The sequence below is a fragment of the Bombus fervidus genome, chromosome 1 (genome assembly GCF_041682495.2).
Source record: "Bombus fervidus isolate BK054 chromosome 1, iyBomFerv1, whole genome shotgun sequence".
Taxonomy (NCBI): domain Eukaryota; kingdom Metazoa; phylum Arthropoda; class Insecta; order Hymenoptera; family Apidae; genus Bombus; species Bombus fervidus.
In genome coordinates this window covers 17835001-17859402 of record NC_091517.1, presented here as the reverse complement: position 1 = coordinate 17859402, position 24402 = coordinate 17835001, and the positions used below count along the sequence as shown (strand labels likewise).

General features: G+C 36.7%; 3 protein-coding genes across 24 annotated transcripts in view; 2 read left to right on the top strand and 1 right to left on the bottom strand.

Moving 5' to 3' along the window:
• LOC139988674 (growth arrest-specific protein 2) overlaps positions 1-6640 on the top strand; it is a 31252-nt gene extending 24612 nt beyond the window's left edge. For 3 of the 6 annotated variants that reach the window (XM_072006349.1, XM_072006366.1, XM_072006358.1), the window contains exons 5-8: positions 1199-1445; positions 1924-2185; positions 3312-3437; positions 3755-6640. In XM_072006349.1, the coding sequence (XP_071862450.1) occupies positions 1199-1445; positions 1924-2185; positions 3312-3437; positions 3755-3961 (842 nt within the window). In that variant the 3' untranslated portion in view covers positions 3962-6640. The remainder of the gene's footprint in view (positions 1-1198; positions 1446-1923; positions 2186-3311; positions 3438-3754) is intronic. The other 3 variants (XR_011800185.1, XR_011800184.1, XR_011800183.1) reach the window with 3 other exon arrangements.
• Positions 6641-6680: 40 nt separating this feature from the next.
• On the bottom strand, positions 6681-9054 carry Septin2 (septin 2). Its single transcript, XM_072006390.1, has 8 exons — positions 8953-9054; positions 8561-8678; positions 8136-8472; positions 7933-8044; positions 7670-7862; positions 7473-7600; positions 7225-7398; positions 6681-7149 (listed from the first exon to the last, which is right to left on the bottom strand). Exons 1-8 carry the CDS (start codon positions 8980-8982, stop codon positions 6976-6978), a joined length of 1266 nt encoding a protein of 421 aa, XP_071862491.1. The 5' UTR covers positions 8983-9054; the 3' UTR covers positions 6681-6975.
• A 726-nt stretch (positions 9055-9780) lies between these two features.
• Rg (A kinase anchor protein rugose) overlaps positions 9781-24402 on the top strand; it is a 414732-nt gene continuing 400110 nt past the window's right edge. For 6 of the 17 annotated variants that reach the window (XM_072006238.1, XM_072006211.1, XM_072006220.1 and 3 more), the window contains exon 1: positions 9782-10202. In XM_072006238.1, coding sequence (XP_071862339.1) covers positions 10044-10202 — 159 coding nt within the window. In that variant the 5' untranslated portion in view covers positions 9782-10043. Of the gene's footprint in view, positions 10203-24402 lie in introns of all 17 variants that reach the window. The other 11 variants (XM_072006201.1, XM_072006150.1, XM_072006249.1 and 8 more) reach the window with 7 other exon arrangements.

Genomic DNA, 24402 nt, shown 5'->3' with positions numbered 1-24402 from the left:
CCACAGACTGTTTAAATTCAACTTGGATAGCACCGATGCAGACGTTGAAATACTGCTGGCGTTCGAAGCTCGATACAGTGGAACGAAATATAATGGCGGGATTTCTCCTTTTTCCTTTTGTTTCATTTCACGGTGCTCGTCCCGTTTGAAATTCTTTTTCGTTGGAACGGAAACCTGTGAATCTAGATTTTCGTGTCATGCTCGTCCTCGTGCTACAAAAGTAAAATCGTCAGGCACGTAGATTTAACGTGGAACAAAGCTTTTGTCTCTTTAGGAATCCGCCGGCCATAGGAGAAACGAATAGCTCGAGGAAGCAATTGGGGTAGATTAAAAAGCTCATCTACTATCCAAACAAGGATAAATTTTGTATGTTCTTCCGTCGAGAATAGTTGTCTTAGTATATGAGGAATTTTGTTTAGTTTGATCGAAGATGCGATACTTTTTTCTGAATTAAGAAGTAGCTACAATTTTATTGCGAATAATATGATGACCATTTCGTTTGGTTAAGACGATCTATTTTAATGAATAAATGAGATGTACCACGAAATGTAGGCTAAATTGATCAATTACAATGGTAGTTGAAGAAGGTCGAGGGTGTCATCGCTTACGTTCTGTAAATAGAATCTACATTTTTCTTTTTTTTTTTTTTTTTTTGGTAGCGTGGATGAGACGGTCGTAAAGAGACTGGTTTCTAGGTTGTCTTGTAATTTTCACCATGTGGACTGCGATGTATCACGTAGCCCGATATAGCAATCGGAGAAACTAAAATATCGGAAAGCTTCGAAGCACCTGATAAATTATGAACGTATAAAATCTTTTCATATGTTGTATAAATTCAAGATAGAAAGTTTTCATTAAAATGCAAATCCTTTAAATGTATGTTTCACTTGGCCTTGTCTGAATTCTAACGACTTTTTTGCTCCAATTATTTTTTTCATTATTTATGAATAAATATGTAGTCGGCCACTGTATAAACCATTCTACGGTAAATTGTAAATTAATGTAAACTTGCACGTACGTAATTATGGAACGACCATTTCCAGCGTTTTCTCTGCAGCTAGATAAACATGTAACGCGATAAAAAATTGCTAGAATCTAGCGTAATACATACGTATTGGTCTCCTTCAAATTATCTGTATTTCTATTACGTATACATACGATAAATTTTTCATTTTCTTTAATATTTTTAATTTTACAGTCCTACACGGACAGCCACGGAACGTGGTGTTGTGTCTGTTGGAAGTGGCACGATTGGCGTCAAGGTATTCGGTCGAACCGCCGGGACTCGTGCAGCTCGAGAGGGAAATCGCTGCCGAACAAGAGCGAGATCTTCACTGTCTATCCGATAGTGGTATATCCCATAGCAGCTTGGTTTCTTGGCAGTTTCAATCACCGTCCCCGACCGCAACACCCAGACCTCCGACAGAGAAGATCAAACACAGCAGGTATTGTGCCTTGTGATTTCTCCATTCCCATTTACATCTCCGCTTTTCACGACATCGCTGTCGTACAATTGGTATTTCAAGAAGATATTCTATTCATAATTAATAACAATTTTCAATTCTTAACAATTCTGTAATCGGTTTGTGTTTGTTGAATCAAACATCAGGGAAGTTTATAATTTTCAAGTGAAAATGCATACTATTGATATTAACTTGAATAAAATTCGATGATCTATATCCTAATGGAAATTCAAAGGCGATGAGAAGTATGTGACGCGAATGTAATACTGTATCTGAAAAAAGAAAAATCGAAAAATTGGTGATGAAAAAGTTTCTCAGGAGTGTCATCGATGTTCTCGATTCAAGAACATTTAAAGCTTCTAGTACCTACCCACTTAAAATTTAGGTAACAGGACAAAAGAATCCTCTTTTACGTTGAATTTCAATGGCATTTCGACCCAATTTGCACCATATTTTGCAGTTCAGCATCGGAAGTCGCGTTGACGGCGACGCGATGGCTGGATCCAACCACCGGTGTGACGCACGAGCCCGAAATGAGAAGGTCGGTGAGCGACAATGGGCCAACGGGTAGCGACGGAGTACCCAGCGATACGACGGAGGACGATTGGTCACGAGGAAGCGCGGAGGACCCGGACGAGCTTCCATCGCCATCGAGTTCACCTTTGCCCTCGCCAGCCGAGCCGCCGGAACACACGGGTCCCATAACGGAACTCGATCGTAAGGTACGCTGATCAAACCGTTTCTTCGTCCGATATAAAATTAAATGTCTGGCATGGTATTCAAGTTTCTCATTCCCATGCTTTAGGCACTTCTCTGACAGAAATTTCTGTTCGTTAAATAATTCGGAAGCGAAACCTTGGAAAGTAAGCTTTCGTCGTTTTAATATACATATTTTCTAAAACAGATCTAATTATAAATTGAAACACGGGAATATCTAAAAAAAATATCTGAAGCACTTAATCGTAAATTTAAATTAGAACTTTTCATTTATCGATTTCTCGGCTTATCGGCTAAGCTATTTGGGTCATCACCAATTACTTTACTTTGATTCTGGTATCGGAAGCTACAAATAAAGCAATTTAATTCATCATACTCGCCCCAATTTCAACGATCTTGAAATAAATTTAAACACGGCTTGCTTCATAAATAAAATCAAATGAAAGCACACGTTTAACGTTAAAATCATCTACAACATCTTTTTCTATTTCACTTACGTGCATTCTACAGTAACAAGCATATAAAAGGTATAATGTTACATTCATCATGAATTCAGAGCTCTACTCAAAAGCTAGTCGCGGAACAAGTGCAAAATTAGAACTGCTTATTATCCAACGAACAATGCGCGTTATTACCTTTTTCTCTTATCCTCGTTTCATTACCATACGCTACCAATTGCGCCAGAAACAGTTTATCTCGTTTGTCGGGGGCTCAAATTGACGCTCCCAGTTTTTTGAAAGATTAATTCCGCTTTTACCCGTAATAAATGCAAGTAATACTGACTAGGAGCGTGCAATTTGCTCGGTAAGTTGCATCGTGTCACGTTCGCCATGAACGCGCTCGTTCACGTGGAAGAGAGAAGAAAGAAACAATAGGTACGAACGGGACGCTTTAAGCTTTTTCACGTATGCGTTTACACGTTCGTGGATCCTCGCGTGTCGGATTCCTGCATGCCGCAGAGCGGATGTTCCGAGAGGCCGCTGTAGCAACTTTTCCCGCGACACGTCGAACCGATTTATCTCACGATGAAGGTCGATCACTCTTTGTCCGTCTGAGCATCGTCTCTCATAATGTTATTTGGATTCCGTAGTCAACTTTTACATCGCGATGTGGCCTGTTTACTGCTTCTAGGTGAGAAGAGCCACAGAGGCCGTGCAAAGACTCTGCCAGTGCCCATCCGAAAGATGCTCCAAACTGAAGGTGCGTAAAGTTGGCGAAGGACGGTACCATATCGCTGGACGAAATGTCTTTATCAGAGTATGTATTATCTATCTGATCTTTTATCTTGAATTAAGATTTGAACTATATGTGCGTATAGTATTATTTTATATCATTGATCTATCATTCATTATGCGGTAATCAAAACTCGTAAAATTGGGCTTCGTTGCGACTTCATATCGGTGGTTCTGTACATTTCTAAAAACTCAATTCAGACATCTTATTATTAGAAAAACACCCGCATCGAACAATCCTGACAGCCTTCAAAAAAAGCTTTTTTAGATCGTTAACCTGCCGCGTACAGTTGGAAGTACGCCTTCTGTTACTAATGACAATGTTACTCGACGTGTTCGCAGCTTTTGAAAGGAAGACACATGATGGTCAGAGTGGGCGGGGGCTGGGACACCTTGGAGCATTTCTTGGCGAGGCACGATCCCTGTCAGGTGAGGACCCTCAACCGCGAGAGCACGCCGCCTTCTCCTCACGGCAACAAGCACACCAACTTTCTTCCTATTCGCGCCAAGTATCGCAGTCCTCCGCCGGAATCCGTCTCGGCCCGTTAGCCTAAAAGCACAGTGCCTGTTTACAAGTCCACGCTACTTCACGTTCATGCTGTTGTTGGTCCGTTTCGTACAAGTCAAGAGACAGTTCGATAGGGTGGCTTCTTCTGAAGAAGGATGAAACTTTTATTTGATAGAAGCACGAGAAGTTACGAGAGTACCACGCTGATAGATGAACGGCGGGAACGTTACATACTTGAATCTTTATAAAATATACAAAGATCAGTAACGTCCCCGAGAAACGTCGTCTTCCTTCTTTCCAACCGCTGTCTATAGCGCGTTGACGATATCGAGGGATTGGATAATTCTATCTGTGTGCTATTCTCGTGATCAAATACAGTAGAACTTGTATCAAATGCACCACTGTCTCTCATATACATATGCATAAGTTATACAGGGGATGGCACTATTTTTCTTACATGTCATGTAATATGGCTGGGGAGCACTAATATTACACGTATATCCTGACAAGCGTGTTAATATGCCATCTTACTCTTGATGAGACTCCCGCGATATTCGCTGATTCTTACCATTTTTACATCCGTACGAATTTCCGACGAATATATTGTATAGATCTATAGTATACATTCGCTCGTTATTTTTGTACATTCACATCGAATTATACGTTGTGTTCATGCTACAATGTATGTACTATATGTATATGTATCTACGTATAGAAATGCGACTTGTATTTATTTGTACTTTCCTACATGTTCGCGTAAGTTGTTCGTTTAGAAGAACAAGGACTTGCCTTTCGTATATACGTATCAACGATTCCATCGGTTTCGATTTACGACCCGTAAACGGTTAAGTGTCACACATTCCACAGATGACAGGCATATTAACGCTTGATTTGGAAATTGTCTAACAGAAATAGACGGGAGGGCAATGCACCTGGTAGAGGTAGTCGTAAGACCGCAATGACCAAAGTTCGTAATGGTATACGTATGTTGAAACGACCATGGGCAATAAAGGCTTATCGGAATGTCGTTTACATCGAAGATAATGACCAACACAGTGTATCCGCTGCGAACGAGCTGCCTCGGCTTCGAAGTTGACCCATGCGTGTAATTAGAAGAAAGTGCAATTAAGGACTCAGGTAACATTTTAAATCGAGCTTGTCGGGCTAAATAGAGCTACAGGAAATTGAACTTACCGATCGAACGACTCCGTCTTTTTGTAGAAATGCAAGCTTTAAAGGTTAGGTAACCGGTTACAAGAGTGCGGGATTATTATTCTGAAAAGGGGATGAAGCAATTAATTATTACTTATTTATACTTGGTCATTGCTGCGGCCCACACGGGCGAATCTCATAGTGCACTTAAATATTTCTCGCGGTAAGCAATATAAGGCACATAGATTGTAACAAATAACAGGGTCGGTTACATCGATTAATTCTATTTGAAATATTAGATCATTTATTGTTACATTATTATATAACAGTGTCAAACGATTGACACGAATGATTATTATTTTCATGTTTCACGTTCAAAAGATATCTTTGAACCTTTCTCATCATTGAGAAGAAAATCTATCTTCTTATATCGTCCTTAGATACATACATGTGTATCTACCGATACCGACCCTGACGATAATTCTTACACTTTGGCACATAATCGATACGTACTAAATTTGCTAACACGTAAAATGCTTCACGATAATTGCCATAATATATGTTTTGTACTTTTATAATAAATACATAGGATAAGTGTAACAAAGGACGTATTGTAGCGAAATTACAAGGCGACATGTGTTTATTCGGTTCACAGAAATGCAAGGACACAGTGTGCAAAGGAATACCAAAGCAAAGAAATATACGACGAGCAATGTCGGCACGTTGAGGCTATTAACGTTGCCGTTCAAAGCTTTCCTTTTTGTTAGACTTTTTCCTTTCTATATCGTCTAAATTGATTTTGTATAGCGTTGTACGTTTCGTAAATTAGTATTCGACACATAGTGTGTAATCTGTTTCATTTTAAATATTTCGCTCGTATACGCAGAATGTATTTATTTGTAAATTATAACGCAATCAGTTCTAAACGTAGTGATCGAAACAGATTTATTTCACGAGTATGTTTAGTGTCATTATTGCTACGCGCGAATGAAATGATTCCGCCATATTATATTATTACCGTAAACGCGTTACAGAATAAGTATGTCTATAGTACGATTAAGTTGTACGTACCTGCTTAATTAAACGCAGAGTATTCTAGAGTATTTTTCATTAAACGAAATTTTATAATTGAGAATAATTTCACGCGTTTCGTTTATGTTTGTTATCGTGTAAATTTATCGTGTGCAATGCTATTTATTCTAGCATCAAATGGATTTTTGTCCTACAGACTTTTGTTAAGAACTGAAATATCGAATTTACGAGATTTACGAATCAGTTTATAAATATTCCATTGCACGATGAACATCGTGATATCATCGCAAACATAGTCTGTTTATTTTCTCATGATTTGTAATGTGATATGATTGTGTTGCACATCCTACTTTCATTTTTTACTTAACGTTAGTAATCAAAACATGCTTCTATAAAAGTAGCTCGTAATCAGTTCGTGTATTTCATATAACGTATAAAATATGCCGCTAATAACGTTAGTTTTATTTAAGTACGATACTATTGTGTTAATTGTTATATTTTGTTGAACAATAAAATATTTAATTATAAATCTTTTAGACATCTGTATAGTAATTATAATTGATTGCTAAACGGATGTATTTGTAAGTAACAAATATATCTTTATTTTTCTCAAAGTGCATATGTTAATACAAAAAGTAAGTTAAATTTGGTAAACATCACGTTTCTCATGATAGTCAGTCTGGTATAAAATAATATCTACGAGTAAAGAAATACATAAGAATGCAATATAAATTATAACGTTCGAGAACGTTCGATAATTTAATTTTAATCTCAGTGATCAAATATTATGCGATTAAAGTAACTTATACGTATATAGAGATATAAAATGGAGCATCGTATTTATTTATTGCAGCATCAATGGCGGATATTTCTACTTCTTTTTACTTTTACCTAGTGTTAACGTATGATGTTGAGGTTGTTGAGCGAATTGAGTTTTTCGCCTATTAAATTCCAAAATATCGTCTTCGAGCTTCTTTCTACTTTCTTCCAACTTTTTCTTTTCCTCTGTGTGATCTTTTTTCAGTTTATCGAATTTGTTATGAAGCTAAGTAATACATACAAAAATGAAATTATTATATGGATCTTCTACAGAAACATTAAAAATTATAAATACTATTACCTCTTTCTCTGCCTCCTTCAATTCAGCCTCTTTCTCCTTTACTCGTGCCACGAACATCTGTCGCATCTCATCCTCCTTCTGTTGGAGTTCTTGCAGGTGAATAGACCTTTTTGCTTCGCAGGTTTGTTGGAAACTAACTGGTTTATTTTCACTATCAACATCGCTAAATCCCATCTGAAAATTATAATTATAAATAATTGAATTATGTAAGCCAGATTCAGAAATCTTTATTTTGTGCGATAAACTACCTGTTCTAGTCGCTTCCTACGATATAGCTCATAATGACGACAATGTGTCTTTTCTCTCATGTCTTCCATATTTGTCCTTATTAACATTTCACGTAATTTAACGAAGTCACAATGCGATTCATTCTCCACTGTAAAAAGAACAGCACGGTTCAGGATAATTCACATATTTTAATAGTAGCAAATAATTGTAATTTTACCTTGTACTGTGCCCCATGGATATTGGCGAGAACGCATCATTTTGTTACCAACTCGAACAAAGTCTGTGCTACCAACTACTGCAAAAGGTACATGGGCATTCATACTAGTATTTACTTCTGCAACATTTTCGTCGTCCGTAGGAAATTGATAAATATGAACTCCATTATTTTGTAGTTCAGATATAATTTTAGTCTGGAACAGACGATAAAGAAAAAAGCTATAATAGATAAATGTATCTATAGATGACTGTAATTTCTGTTACCTTAAACTTCTGCAATTCCGTTTTAGATATTGTATCAGCTTTGGCAATAATTGGAATAATGTTGACTTTCGTATCCAGTTTTTTCATACAGACTAGATCAATTGACTTTAATCTATAATTATACATGTAAATATCAATAAAGACAATGTCAGAATAAAAATGATAAATATTTCCATAAGAAATATTTTACACTATATATTTACCCGTGTCCTGTTGGACAAATAAAATATAGGCAAACATGAATACGACTGTCATGATAAGTTGGCAAAGATCGTTTTATCTTCAATTCCTCTTGTAAATATGCTTCAAATTGGGCATCTATGTAATCAACAACAGCTTTGAAGCTGTCCTCCTTATTAATTTGATCTCCATAACCAACCGTATCGACAATAGTGAGCTTTAACCTAACGTTACTTTCTTGTAATTCATAGGTATGTGCTTTAAGTTTTACAGCAGGGAGATTATGTGGGCTTGGCATAGACTCAAAACTTGTATTAAATAGAGAGTCCATAAGAGTTGACTTTCCAAGTCCAGTTTCACCTATTAGAAGTACAATTATAAATGTTAATAATCGTAAAAATTTATAGTACACATATGTATTAAAAACTAACAAACATATTTGTCTTACCGATACAAAGAATATTGAATACAAATCCATTTTGAACGGATTTATTTACCAATTGATCTGGAAGACTGTCGAATCCAACATGACCAGACAATTTTAAATTACGTAGGGAAGATTCCATCTGAAAATATGAAAACGCCATGATTATTAACAGTCAGTAAGTCGGCCGGAAACTAGCAGTACTATCCATATACGGAGAGCTTTATCAAGAATACTGTTGTTATGACAGAATAGAGAACCAACGCCCTTCAAATTATAAACATTACGCGTATAAATCGAGGACTGAATATATGTTTATACATGAAAACAAGCATTTGTACACGTGATTCCTTCCAGTAGGAATAATCGTTAGGTGTAACGTAATATAGACGGAAAATTTAAAAAATGACACTTACCTTAGCACGTTCAACATCCGCCGACGCCATTTTTACTACTAGTGACGCGTGTGTTACTCATACCAGCTCATACTTATACCGTAGTTCCCTCTAATACCGTGTACGTACACATCGTAATTTATTATAAACTACAATACTTATTCATTAAAGATAAAATCGAGTGAAATCCGTATATATGTCGGGTATCTCTGCAATTATTTCGGTTTGAATAAAAGTGATTCTATAAGCATGTCATATAAATATTCATACATTTTGTATATCTTATCGGTATTAATCGAGATTATCGGAAATAAATCAATAGTATTATTGCCAGAAGTTCATATGTAAGCAGCAAATCAAGCAATGTATACTACCAGACATCATTTACAGGTTAATTTAACAAAAATAATTTATAATTATATCGAGTTAAAATTTATATTTCGTCTTTACGTATGTTATCATCGTGATTATTAACACATTGATTGCTGGATGAATTTCGTAATTTCGTATACCTTATTCATTGCGCCAGAACGCTGTTGCTTATTTCACATGCATTGTTATATGCATATATGCATAATATATATTCTATTAAAGGAACAAAATTGTTATTATACATTTGGTACGTTATATTGTTATTTCTATGATAAAAGTATTACAAATTTTACGAGTATAATTTTTCTTTCATTTAAATACTTTAATTAATTCCATGGCATAGCAATGTCACCGATGATGTTATTGGAACTTTAATATCGAAAGGTAAATTTAAATTACGAATAAATAAAGCAGCGTGTAATATTTACCGGTGCAGGTTCATATGGATATATAAGCGGTTTGTAAGCCGCGCCCTCCCCCCACCACAGCGGCGTACGCCGCTCAGGTAGGAATTTACGGGCTCAGTTAGTGTTGGTATTGCGACCGCGTCGCTAGGGTGTTTCGCGTTGCCGTACTGGCAGGCTCCTCATAACAGTGTCTACTTTCTAACATGGAAGATCAATTTGTGTTGTATTATCATGTGACGGGGAAAAGCTCTCGTTTATAAGACGGTCTTTGTGTAAACTATCGTATATTTTCCTCGCGAGGGAAACGTGTTATCAGGTTAAATAACCGTCGCGATGGCGGACATGAAAAGTCCACCGTTCAGTGACATTAAACGGCCCGAGGAGGTGGTGGCGATGGCGATGAACGACAGCCTGAAATTCGCCGTGCTGATCGGGCTGATCGAAGTGGGACAGGTGTCGAATCGGGAAGTTGTCAACACCGTGCTTCATCTGGTGAGTAACATTGAAATTCCATAGATTTATCCGGCGTGCCGGCTATCTATTTCACGGTCATTCCCGCCGATTTTGCGACATCCGACCAAATCTGTCAGCCGGAGCTGTCAAACCGTGTTCGCGACAATCGACACGGTGTGCACGACCTTGCATACTGTGAAATATCTCGTCGTTTAATCGAAATCGAAAGTAATACAGCGCACGTCGTTTCAGAGAGTATACGATACGAAACAATCGCGCTCCTTTTCGTTACGATTACATTCAATGTTTGCTTGAAAATCATCATCAAACGTCATGCTAACTTTATGGTAAACAAGTCCCTGCTCGCACATTTTTCAGTGAAAACAATTTCCAAAATCGAGCCATATGTCTCGTTATTTTCTATCGTTATATTTAAGATTCGAATAGATTTTTAGATTAAAATATTAATACTTTTATCGTTTGTTTGCTTAAAGCCATTTATTGATATTTCTTACTGCAATTACGTTCTTAATTCCAGTTTTGTTTTGATTTACTCGTGTAACGACCAATTATTTTTTCGAGGACACAAACAAGGAAAAAAAAAAAAAAAACACGAAACGCGGCAATCGAAACGTAGTATAGCCACAAAAAGTTTACAGTCGTGTTTTTATTGCGTTAAATCACGCGTTTCGTAGTCGACATTGCACTACGAAGCGCTGTTTACTCGTCAACGTGTCGCGTTCGCGATATTGTTCTTATTTCCCCGGGGAATTCGGCTCGCGTTTAGGTGTCCGCGCGCCACGTAGAAAAACATGCTTATCAGCGCGATCTTGTCGCGCACACCGTTCCCGCGTGGGATGCGAGTTAAAATTTCCGTCGATCGTGCGCTCCCAACGATCGAATATCATTTTATTTGTTAACTGTCGATCATATGATTAAACGTTTGAGAAATATTCGTGTTGTATAAATTTCAAGATAATTATGGAAATTTTTTAGCTGGAATTTTAGATTCAGCAATGGAAGCTAATTTTTGAAAACACAAAATTTATTCACAAAGGTGATAAAAAATAATGATACACATGAAATTTCCAATTAACGTTTGGTCAAGGTTGAGAAATACAAAAACAAATGGAATATTTTAAAATTCTTTCGACACGCAATTGTCAACGGACAACTTTCTTTTTCTAAATTGGTCAGAAATCGTGATACAGGTAAAACCAAGATTTAGATAGGATCGAGAAAGAATTTTATGATATTTAGAATACGATATATCAGATAAAATCTAAAAATTCTTTCGTCACGCAAATGTCAGCGAACATTTTAAAACCTTGAAAATTCCTCAGAATAGCTGGAACTCGAATACCGCGTAAAGATTTCGTTCGAACAACCAGGAACCATAGGAACATGTATAGGCGGTGGAACGTGGCCGGTTCTCGAACTGGCGAAGACAAATAGGTAGCACGTGGCAGCGATTAATGTCGGCCGTCACGGTTACACGGAGTTACGATCGCGCCGCTTTTCCGATTCTGTCCGTCTCGTCGTTGTTGTTCAAAGAATTAGCCAGGGCTCCGATTTTTGCCGTTTTCCATTGATCTTCTCTCGGAGGTTGCACGGTCTACAGGCTCACGAACTTTCCAACATACAAATTGTGTACGGTTTGCTTTGACCCTGAATCGGTTAGCGTCATCGACGATCACGATAGCGTCACGATCAATGTACGTACTTATTAGTCGGCTGCTATGATAGATAATGCTGGGACTCTGGAACAGACAGAGTTTTTGCATTCATCTAACAATAAGCGCGAAGGAGGATGGCGTGTGGTTAATTTTCTGGAGAACGATGTTGTAACGGATAGTGAAAGTATACGTAGGGAGATGGCTGTGCGTGGCAAGACGAATGGTTATAACGAGGAGTTTTTATGTGGTTTTCGTGATGTAGGAGATTGATTTCGATGATGCGCGAGGTAATTTTCCCATGGTGTGTATAAAAATGAGAGTGGTAGAAAATGGAAAAAAATGAGGATAGCACAGATACCTAAAATTATTTTTAATATATCAACGAGAGATTTTCTTCTATCCCTTTTTCTCAGAATCCTTCGATTGTGTTTCCTTTAAGCACGTAGAAATTCCTCTCCTGAAAAGAAAAGTGTTTCTTATGTTAGAATTGAAAAGGAAAGTGTTTTACTTTTAAACTAGATGTACATGGCTTCGAACTCTTACCTTTGCACTTATTTATCGATTTTCAAGGATATTCGTACATTTTATCTCTCTGTTTCATGAATGGAAGTCTAAATTAGATCCATGACTAATTTGCATTTCGATGGGAACAAGCGTTTATCGCGATAGTCCGAATCGTGTGCAATTTAATATTATGTGGCTAGGAGCGAAGGTATTCAACATTTTGATTGTGGTTAAAGAGGCTTTGTTAATGATCACATTTGTGTCAATATATTGTTAATAAATGGCCGTGATTATTAACACCACTTGTGCGACGATTTAAAATAACGAATTTTCAGAAATCTGTACAAGATTCTTTTTTCTTAACATCGTGATCATTTGTATTAAGTTCTTTCCATGTTGTACGTAGCCATGCTATGTTTAACGGTTAAGAGAAATTTATGCAAACTGTAACTAACTGAACTTAAAAATAAAGCGATATATGAGTATAACCGTTAACTAGTAAAATACGAGAGTATAAGTAAAGTATAAAGTGGCAGTGAAATTAACTATATGCACGCGAAGTTATTTGTAACTACACGTCAAATATAATTTGATTTCCGAAGGTTCGCTTTTGTGTTGCGAAATGAGGTGAAAAACTTCACTGGTGACGTTATTATTTTGCTCCGTATAGAACATTCAAGCCATATAGTAGCAAATTCAATCTTAAATTTCACTAAAAATATTTCACCGTGAAAGCGGTTTCCATTTTCAGTCAGATTTTAATTTAAACTTTGTATTATTTCGCGAAATTATTAAAATATTCCTATACAATTGAGAGAAAAATAGGATAATTTAGGAATATACATTGATAGGGAAAACAGGATTCTGTTGGTAGCAAGTGAAATTGTAAAATCGTCGAATTACAAAAGATGAACAATTTAAAATAAATGATTAAAAATTAAGAATGTTTAAATAGTATATTATCTCGCTTTTCTAACTTCTATTATTCTACTATTTCTGATTAGCATAAGTTTGCATTACGTCAGTAGTAATGAAGCCTCATGCGCAATAAGTGAGCGGGAAACACAATATTCGACTATTGATAGAATGACTGGATATTCCATCTTTTGATAATAATAGAAATGATATTCTTCTAATACTTCCTCGCTGTTCTACGGCGTGAAACTTAAAAAAATTGAGACAATTTAAAACAATTATCTTTTCGCACATCTTTTCTCACTATTGTTTCTTTCGAGTTAGAAATTTAAAAATAAATCCATCGAACCTAGTTTCATCATTGATAGATCAAAGTATCAAAAATTGGTTCTTGCAATAAATGTATTTCGCGACATTCTTCCTGCTATTTTTTAATTCTGAATTACGCGTATAATTCTGATAGTCTTAACGACTCTGTTTGAAATATTTTCGTGAATCACTGTACAACTTTTACAATTGTCTCGCAGATAAATTTGTTCAAGTAGCTCTTATTGTTTAATCGTTCCGAAGTGGCGTATTTATATGCAGATAGTGACGTATTAAAAATATTCTTATCCTTGAGCCAACGTGGCCGGAAGCGCCCAATAAGAAATTTTCGCGACATTACGCATCGTCGACGACTTTATCGACTACGCAGGAACGCGTCGCATTTCGGAGGTGAAGGTCGTACCAACCTTGCTCTGAATGCGTGTGTACACCATTTGATGGACAAATTTGCATAAGTAACTGATAAAGTGGTAGCGGTTTCGAGTTTCTCCGTACCAGGGATTATCCGTTTACTTTTCCTATACATGACGCAATGAAATTGGCTAATTAGTCCGCCGACTTTTTCATCTCTTTTTCTCCGCAATTTCTGCCTCTTTCTATGCTGCCGTTCTGATTATCGAACCGGGAGTCAGAGGCACCGATGACACGTTTCCCAAGCGTCCCAAGGTGTCGGAACGAAACGCGTTTTCGTTGGTTGCTAGATATCTGAAGAAGTTTGCCGAGATTAGATTAGATTCTTTGGCTACCTCGAAGATAATTCGGTTTTCTCTTTGTGAAGTTGGAATCTTGTGCATATTGTCTGTGCACTTGTTACGGCTTTATTGTTTCTCTTTAGAAGGAAGTTTTATTTGAGTTCTGTTTTTGTAGAAAGTAACTTGCGTCTCGTAAGTTTAGCTTAGAGAAGGGAAATGGAAATGCAAGAGCGAAAGAAGTGTCAAAGCATATAGTTTAATTAAAAATCGCAGATAGAAATGGCGATGCTGATCTTAATGTAAGATAACGCGCATTTCTAAAGATTACATTATAAATCTAAGAAAGAAAACTGTATTTGCGTAGAAAGATATTAAGAAATGTTTCATTTAATTCGAAATTGCCAAATTAGCAATAATTTCATTTTTTATTATTACTGTAGCAATAGGTATATCGTAGAATATCGTTCGACGATAAAATTCATTCCCAAAAATCGAAACCTGTAGATTCATCGATGAATTGAAATATGTATACGTACATAGATGCAACGACTATAGCTGCGCAATACTTTTCGTGATATAATATATTAGTATGTCGTTATGACATACTAATGACACGAGTATTGTTAACCAACTGCTAGACGTAGAGATATAATGATAGCATTAGAATCGATAGTTGCTCTTTTACTATACTAACCTTTTTATGTTACGTTACATATTTATGTTATTAATGTAGATAACACGTTGCGGGTATATTGTAGTATTCTCGTATTAGTAATAGCGTATTATTACTTGTATGTCACCAGTGTTACGTACTAGTTAGCATCATTAAACTCCAATAGACGTTTTTATTTTGAAACATCTGTATTCATAGCTGTATCCCATCACACTGGTATAGGTATCTTCTGCAGAATTAACTTCCGCGATATCTATTTTGGAATTTTATAAATACGTTTACGAGTAAAAATAATGTTTATTGACGTCATTATATTTTACCTGCGCTACTATCCAACGTCACGGTAAATAACATTTTCTTTTAACCCTTTTATGCCAGTAAAAATCTAAAATTGAGCGCTTAGAAACTTCTACATGTTGTATAAAATGTATAATGCAGTTACGCTCGTATACCTCTACGGTAGAACAGATATTGAACAATGTTACACATTCGTGTCACTATATCGGTAGAATTACTACACACGTTGTACTAAATCCTACACGTTAAACATACATGACCCATTGTACAGCATAGTATTTAACACACGATGATGTGCTTTATTCTAAAAGCTAACTGCACAATACGGTAATTTATGCCAATTGTGCTTGGTAAGTCACTCATTAACCTCGTATCACCGTTTGAGTAATCTGGAATAATGGAAAATAAATTGCTAGCGCATTGAAAATTTTAATGTACGGTTAAAAAATGCAACATTTATCGAACGTTGTAGCGTAAAGAGTAAACTTTCTATCGGAATGATCTCTATCGACGTTTATTCAACTTGGCATTTTCGCGCAATCGTTAGACGAATAAACCTATTTCGATCATTTTATCCAGACCATCGACACCTCCTTTCTTCGCTCCAATTTCGTATCTTTGGAAAAGCATCGTCCATCCAGTTCACACGTATAACACAGGTTGTCATCTATTGCACAGCGCTCGCTTATGCTACCAAGTCGTGCGCCGTTGAATCGGCTTTTGTTACGTCCACGCACAATTAATCATGCGGACAATACACGTCGAGCGGAGCCGTTGCGATAGAAATGGAGGTAGACGGGGGCTTTTTAGCAATTGATAATTAATGTAAGCGAGAAACACGTTCCTTCGATCTACCCACGCGTATTCGCGTGATAATATCTTTCAACGTGTTCTCGCGTGTAACGCGGCCAATTCTTTTGGTTTCTAGAAGAGCAAAGGCTTGTTTTTTCATATTCGAATTGATTCGCAAAAGACAGAAGACTTTTAAAAGTCCAAAAGATTCGAAAGTTTAATATTTGAAAGAATAGAAATTTCAAATGACCAAAACAATTGAAATTCTTGTAAAAAAGTAGGTATCTACCTACTTTTTCTTTTGATCGAAATAACGCTGTTAACAAAGTTACGAACATTTTACCGTACTCTATGAACTTAACCTACATATATCTATATAATAAAACCCATATTCTATAAAATCGATAGCCGTATTATATGAACCTCTCAGAAGCCAAATTGATCAACTCTACTTTTTATCAAGTTATCAATTTCATATTATCTATGTAGGTACGTAATTAGTATTCAACACGTGAAGAAAGAAATCTTATAATATAGAAGGATGTTCTTTATTTCGTAGCGCAATTAGTTTTCATTCAGAAGACGTCATTATTTCTCCAATTTACAATATTACGAAAATCGATCTACGAATCATCGTTCGTTTTTATCTCTCTGTGCCGTGTTCAATACAGCTGATTTTGCAGCCGATATCTATCGGTGAAACGTGTTTCTCGTCGTGTCTCACGATCGTAATTCTTCCTGAATGGGATATTGTTCCTGGATGGAAGTGCAGTCTCGGTGACCGGTCGAACGTGCATTTTAATCAATTTTTCGAAAGGTACCCGTCCAGTTTTATGTTTAGCCACGATATCGTGAGTTGGAATCTTGAAGTTATTGCGTTACAGTATATGAAAGTTCACTGTATTTGTAAACTGCCAGGTGATTCTGAGCAGCGACTTGTTTTTGGGACAAGTTTGATTTAACCCCTATACATTTGAGAACGTGATATTTCCCAGCGCGATGTCATTCGTTCAACGCTTTGGTCGTGATATCTCGCCTCTCTATTTTTCAGTATTTATTATTACATTGTTGTAAGTGTTATAACTATACATTGCACATGTCGTTTCAAAAAAAAAAAAAAAAAAAAAGAAAAAAAAAGGAAAGAAATGGAAAAGTTTGCTTTTGGAAGAAGAATGTTTGATGTTTAATATTGCGCTCGTTCATTCGCACGAGATGAATGAGATGTCTCGCGAACTGATTTTTCTTTCGAACCTTTGGATGAGATGTCTCACGGTTGAATGAAATAAAAGGCGTGATGTCTCGTACGAATGACACAACGCGTGACGTCACATCTACAAACGCGAAATGATCGAGTCTGTTGTGAAATTTGGTTTCTAGCCCGAAGAAAAATATCGTTAGAAATAGGATTTTTGTTTGTTAAAAATTTTCGTTGATACAGTATCTTAGAAAAAATTTATTACTTGGAAATCTGAAACAACAAATAGAATTCTTTCTCTTTTTTTTTTTTTGATAATTGTGTTACTCTTACTCGTACTTTTTTCCCTATTCTCGTGTTCTGTGTTTTTATTTTCATTGTTGAACACATTCTTGGCGGTGGCATTGAAATGGTAATCTTGTTTGCCTTTCTGCGACAATAAGAATCTATTTTAGAACTGTCGCCGTGATGTCCGTCCTTGTTTATGCATACCTTTTTTTTTAAGAGTAATATATGTACAGTTAAAATCAAACGTCGAACCAGTTTTCGTTACAAATGCTGAATTTTGAGAGAAGGATTATTAAAAATATAAACAGGAAAGTACAGCCGTATTTATCGTAGAATATACAGTAAGATCAGTACCACCAGTTGGGTATCGTTGTTCAAATACAAGTCATGAACATTTCAGTGTTCGTTAAATACAATGTAACAGATAGTTCTTATGCTACGTTATTGGTATACCGAATTAGTATTGCCAGTTTATATCTAGATAAATTGCATAGAAATAAACAGGAATTGTTTGCTCAGAAGCTTATTGTTATAACTAAAAATACAATTGGAATTTTGCACATGTTTGTACATTTCTGCCTGACCAGAAATTTTATTCGTTAAATCTCTTATTTACTATAACTTTTTTGGAATTTAGTATGATTAGATTTTGCAATTGCTCCAAATTAATCGATTTAGAGCAAGAATAACAAATTTTACAACACATTAAGTATGTCATATTAAAGTGCAATCTTTTAAACATTAAATAACACGAAAAGTATTTTTCTCCTGTAATCTTCAGTCATAATTGATCGATCGTTATTTCTTAGTCTTTCTCTCTCTAGTTGATACATAGCATTTAATATGTATTACCCTGATAATTAAATGCCATGAATTTTCGATCCAATACTTTGTAAAGAGTATCGTACTTTCTTAGCGTGGCCCCTCTAACTTTGCAAAACTATACACTTGAAATCTCCCTCATTTTGTAACCAGTGAAAATTTTTCTTCATCCACCTTCTCGAAGCGGAAGAAAACTACTCGTTCGAAAGTTGGTCAGTTTCGAAACTAATTTTCAAAGTGCGATTCGTTACATCTGTCGGCCTGACGACTTTACTCTTCCGGTTCACCTGATATCGGAGATTCCTTATTGCTCTCGGCGTCTTCGTGACAAAACCAGTCGACGAATTCTTGTCGATCCCATCGGGCCCTATAAATAACGTCCACTGTCTCCTTCGTAGAGATCGATCGCCGCTAATTGATTGGACAAACGTGTGATTCCGTAATTTCCATATAAATGGGAATGCAGATTCGGCGTGTTGCAAGATCGACCAGCGGAATTCATGGCCTATTGTCATCGTTCGTTTCTATTCGGTAGGCGTGCTCATCGATCGTCTGGCCGAGCGCTACTGTGAATCGATTGTTTGTCATATTGCTTGGCCACGAAATTTTTAAATTCGCGCGACGGTCACGTGAGAAAATACCAAGTTGAAATTTTGCGCGGTTGTTCGGGAACTTTCGAGGTTCGACGAGAGCGTCGGTTAATCGGGAACGCTGTTTTTCTTTCCGTATTTTGGAAAATATTTGCAAAAAGCCCGGGATTCTAGAGAATTTCTACTGTGTTCGTTGTTAGAGATTTCGACCAGAAATTTTTTTGGATAAAACGATACAATGAAAATTATGTCTGGAAAAATACAAAGCTTTTTTGTGTCTTAGCGGTGTTTCACGAGATGTCGGGTGGTATAAGCGTGATTTTGATAAAACTTCGTTAACTAAAAGTACCTAGAAAATTTAATATACATGTTATTAAATAGATGTGATTTCTAGTGACTAAATTATCAGTTTATCGAATTTTCTGCGGGCTTTCACCCAACCTTTACATTCGTATCTTAACATTGTCATATCTGACTTGCAGATTTGGATATGCCACGGTGTCGAACATTTAATTTGAAGGTGTTAGTCAGTGCTTTATATTTATTTTTTCCAATCGTAAAAGTTCGGAGATATCTTATCGCACAAGCGTATCTTACACGACTAATACTGTTGGAAAATGTATCGATAAATTATTGACAATTCCAATGGTCGAATCTATAAAACGAACGGATGCTTCCTAGAGAATGTTCTTTTCTCAATAATATCGTTGTCGAAGATCCGATATCTCTAAATTGAAATTTCACGTTAGATAAAAATTCACTTATCGCGATTCAATCGAATAGGATGAACGAAAATGACAAAAAAGACGGTATTGATTCGAAAGCTCGAATTGGCGCCAGTCAAGGATTTGTCAGTGGTTTAAACTGTCGCTCACGGTATTGACACGTTTTGGCGCGTAATTAGTCAGCGCAATTTCCGTAACTCGAACGACTATCGCGTTGACTGTCATTCGGATCGGCGGAACAATTTTATGGCCGCAACGAGAACAGCAGAGTGGCCAGTAATTAATTCGGCGATCGGATTCGTATTATTTGCTGTTCGTGGCGAAACGAATGGCATTGGTACACGATGGAACGCTGACGAGATCGTTTCGAATGGACGAGGTATTCGGTCAGCGTTCAAGATAATTGTTGCAGGTTGGCAAGAGTGATAGCTTGAAGATTGCGTTCTCTTCCGTAATTGTCGTGATAGTCGGTGGAAAAGCGAACGGTGTAATCTGTCTTATCGTTGATTGGACAAATTATTTCACGAAATGCACGGTTTTGAAAGAGCTCAGCGCTTCCGCTTGGCGTATTTCAGAACAAAGATTTCTTGCTTGTTAGATCGATTCTTAGTATTGTAAATGGAAGTGCCCTAAATAGACATAATATGTCCCTCCTAATGCTGTGTGATCTACCAAATCGATCGTCAATTTCATTAAAAAAATTACGAGCACTTTATCTAAATATAAAATATTCAAACACTCGACGACAAGTTCCAACATTTCCGCTTGAAATCAAAGCTACTAATTAAGATCTAACGAGAGATCGCTCTACATTCCACTGTCAGCCCTGCAACTAATTGGTGATATAAAGTTGTCGAGGAAGCTTAGCAGTACGAGTAATCCTCGTAATTGGTTGCAACAGATCGATTTTCATCCGCGCGAACACTGATCTAAAAGAAAAAAGAAAAAAAAAAAAAAAAAGAAAAGGAGGAAGGAAAAAAGGAAGGTAAAGAAAGTCACCGAGTAACATTTTTTTGTAGCTAAATTTACTCCTATATTTATAGGCTTGGTACACGTGGGGGTGCGTACTAGCGTGTTTTTCGCGCACAATACCGCTTCCGATAAGCTGTCAGTCCTTGTGTATTTGATCATCAGGTTTCGGATTCGGCGTTCGTTTCGAAGCATCGAACGCGTGCGTGCCAGTAGGAGTGTTAGGAAAATATTTGCGAATTGTAACACGTGTCGCGAGTCGGGAAAAAAGTAACCAGGTAAATAGAAGCGGAGGCACGGAACACTTGTCGATTCGGGTTACCATGTACGTTTTATTTTACTCGCGCGATCATTTTTTATCCTTCCTTCTTCCCGTCTCGTTTAATTCTTTTTTATCTCGATCAGAGTAAAGTAGCGAGAGTAGATTAGTATACAGGATGGTTTATTTCAATTTTTCTTACACGGCACGTCTCCGTCAGAATAGAACACCGGTTGCTTTAAGAAAAGGTAGGAAAAAATTTCATTATCCGTGCGATAAAGTTTGAGAAATTGATGAGAATTTGTGTATTAGAAATACTTGGAAATTCGATTTCGATACGTGGTTGAATTCGAGCGATCGTTAGCACCATGTCGCATAATAAACGATGATTAATTACCGGGCACGTTGTAATAACCATCGTATACCTTAATTCCACCTACTACTAATTAGTCCTCATTGTAATGGCAGCGTGCTTTCATTGTTTGTAACGCAGCGATTCGAATTAAATGGAGGCTGACTGCGGGAATCTTGTTACGTTATACACGTGAAAGTAATTAATATGTGACTGGCTGAAAGACCAAATGAATCGAATACTCTAAAACTAAAGTTCATTTCATTGATATCAGAAAAACGATGAATCGCAGCTCGTCGTTCGCTTGGCTTCTATTTCAGAACGATTTTCGTTAATAGACGATGGGAAGTATTCCTAGATTCGGATCTCCGATACACGCAAATGTAATTCACGTTCTAACGAATTCAATCATCACGGTTGCTTAGGATCAGTTAATGGTATAAATAAAGAGAAGACGGTAAAATAAGTACTTGAAATTTCGATTCATTTCTCGCAATTCAACCTAGTTAACTTCGTATTGAATCAAGATAATGTAATCTATAATATAAGCAAAAGTAGGTAAAAAATGTAGATAAAATTTCCTTCTTCAATGCTTCGTTTTCGAGAAAATCGTGTTTGAAATATTTGTCTACGACACTTCGTCGCTATTCAAACATAAAGTTATCTAAGTGCACGTGTACCCAACAAATCTTCAACCTCGATTTTCTCGAAAAAGCGAGATGTCCAGCCAAAAGCTTTACTCTTTCTTCTCGACATATTTTTGAGCGTAAAAGAACCTGCTGACTTTTCGGATAATCATCCGTCCTGAAACACCCTGTATTCATTGCTAATAAGGTTAAGAACTGCAGACAAATGTTATATTTCTTTCTTCGTGGTCGTACAATCTCTGTTTCCTTTTTCAATTAGAAAATTATTATCGTCGACTCGTGACGCGAGCGTACCGGCGAGACAAGCGAAACGCGGGACGTTTCGTATTTGGTTGAATGTCTGCGACAGCGATGACATAACTGTGTCTTAACTCGATAAATTGGTTGTGGTTGTACAGTAATAGGTTAGAGGAGATTCGCCGACGTTCACTGGTAGAGCATTGATTACACACGCGCACGTACAGCCGGTCGCGTTATCAAATCATATTCGAAGCAATTTAGAGGTCAGCTAGCTTATCAAGATAATATCGCGGCTAGAAACCACGGACAGGATCTGAACGGAAATATACTCTGCTCGCGAATACTCTGAATGGGAACTATGGCACACTGTTTGATAAAGTTTGCGATTTTCCGATGAACACAAATGGAAATACGATGAAATAAGATGCAACAGGGAAGATCGTGTTTGGCGATAATTAGGAACAGTGGCTACAAAAAGAATTCTGCGCTACTATATTTATTGTGGCATTTACATATTAGTTGATTAGGGCCAAATATATTAAATTTCGTATCGTGTAGTAGTACTTTCATAGATTACTTAAATTTGATATTGTTGAAGTGGTTATTACTTCTAAGAGAACTCTGGTCTTTAGTTTTCTCAAGCACCGAAGCCATCGACAGCGCATTGACAAAAGACTGCGTCGAAGGCAAACCATAAACAGTAGATAGGCGACGTTGGCTTCAGGGTTTTCAGTCACAGGGTAACACTGCTAGCGTGCGAATGTGGATCAGCTTATATTACATTCCGAACTTTGTATTTACACTTTAGTTTTAAAATATATATTTTCCACCTTACAATTTATCCACGCGTTTCTTTGTATTCACGTACATCTAATAATCTCAACAGATATTCTGAAAATGAAATGTATAGAATCAGAGAAGAAAATGCATCATTGAAATAAATAAGGATACGTGGCAATAATTGTTCTAGGTAAGGTGAAAATCTTTCTGTGCTAGTTTTTTCATCGATACAATTTATTTGACAGTAACTACGTTAAGTTCAATTATGTCAGAGTAATTTTATTAAAGCAATAAAGATTCTCTGCTCGTTACTGCCTCCCATGCGAAATTAATCTACTTGAGTTATTCATAATCGATAATCGACTAAAGAATAGCTTTCGTATGAGTATTTCTTTTTTAATCTACGGAATTCTTCATGAGTTTACCGAACAACTTAAACTTAATTTCTTCGTACAAACAGAAGACAGACACCCACTAATTAATCAGTGATTAGAAACTTTATTGAAACGAGAAACACGTTTTTAAACGTGCCTGATTACACCGTATAGAGACACGTTTTTAAACGTGCCTGATTACACCGTATAGAGACACGATGAACATGCTCCGTAGTTCTCGCTTCCTAAATCTCGATTTGTCATTGTTCTTTACTGTTATTGTTTATTGTCGACTCGTCATTATCCTGTATTTATTAAAACCTTTTTACACCGACTTTATTGAAATGTCTACTTTTCTGCGCCCGATACGAGCATCGTTTCTGAAGAAAAGCGATATAACAATATGTTAAACTTATCGAAATCCCCATTGAAACGCTATTACATATCTACCTTTATACCTTATTACAATTTCAAACAGAACTTGGCGAACAAAAGCACGGCGATAATAAGCTCCGTTATTGATCGACTAGAATGAATTCTTTTTCGCTTTCCGGTTTTTATATTTCACTCACCGTGGGGTTTCTGATTTTATTTTATTTTTTCTCATTTTTCCACTTTTAATGAAGCTGGCGCTCGCGAAGCGTAGCCTGGCGTTCTCGTATCTTGCGAAGGAAAAAATTGCCACGATAAGCGAATTTGCTATCGATACAACATGCTTAATCGCGTTAATCTCCTTGTGCAAATAGTACGGTATCTCTTGATTTGTTACATAGTTAGCTCGCGTTCGATGATCTCATTAGGCCGTGAATTTTGTCGTACAAGGTTATTCACAGTCACACGCGCGTTTGTGCATCAGCCTGCACCATTCGATTTCTTAGATTTTCGTTTTGGTTTTTTAGTAAGAAAATCCTTGGGGAAAGTGAGAATATCCATGGAGCATTCTGACGGAAAGCTTCGCTATATCGTGGGATCACATACTAACGGAGAATATTCGATATTCTCGCGAAAAATGGTAGTTGAAAGCCAGGAACTTTTTATTGTAAATTATCGCGAAAGTTTCAAAGAACTTCCTAAGGTCTGAGGAAGATACGTCACTGTTGTTTGAAGACATAGGAAAATTGT

What these genes read in the sequence shown, in the direction of transcription:
- Septin2 (XM_072006390.1), bottom strand. Translation starts at nt 8,982, where the DNA reads ATGGCGTCGGCGGATGTTGAACGTGCTAAG. An exon ending in CGGATGTTGAACGTGCTAAG is followed by an intron (nt 8,679 to 8,952) that starts GTAAGTGTCATT and finishes TCATATTTTCAG; the next exon opens with ATGGAATCTTCCCTACGTAA. An exon ending in TCCATGGGGCACAGTACAAG is followed by an intron (nt 7,601 to 7,669) that starts GTAAAATTACAA and finishes TTCTTTTTACAG; the next exon opens with TGGAGAATGAATCGCATTGT.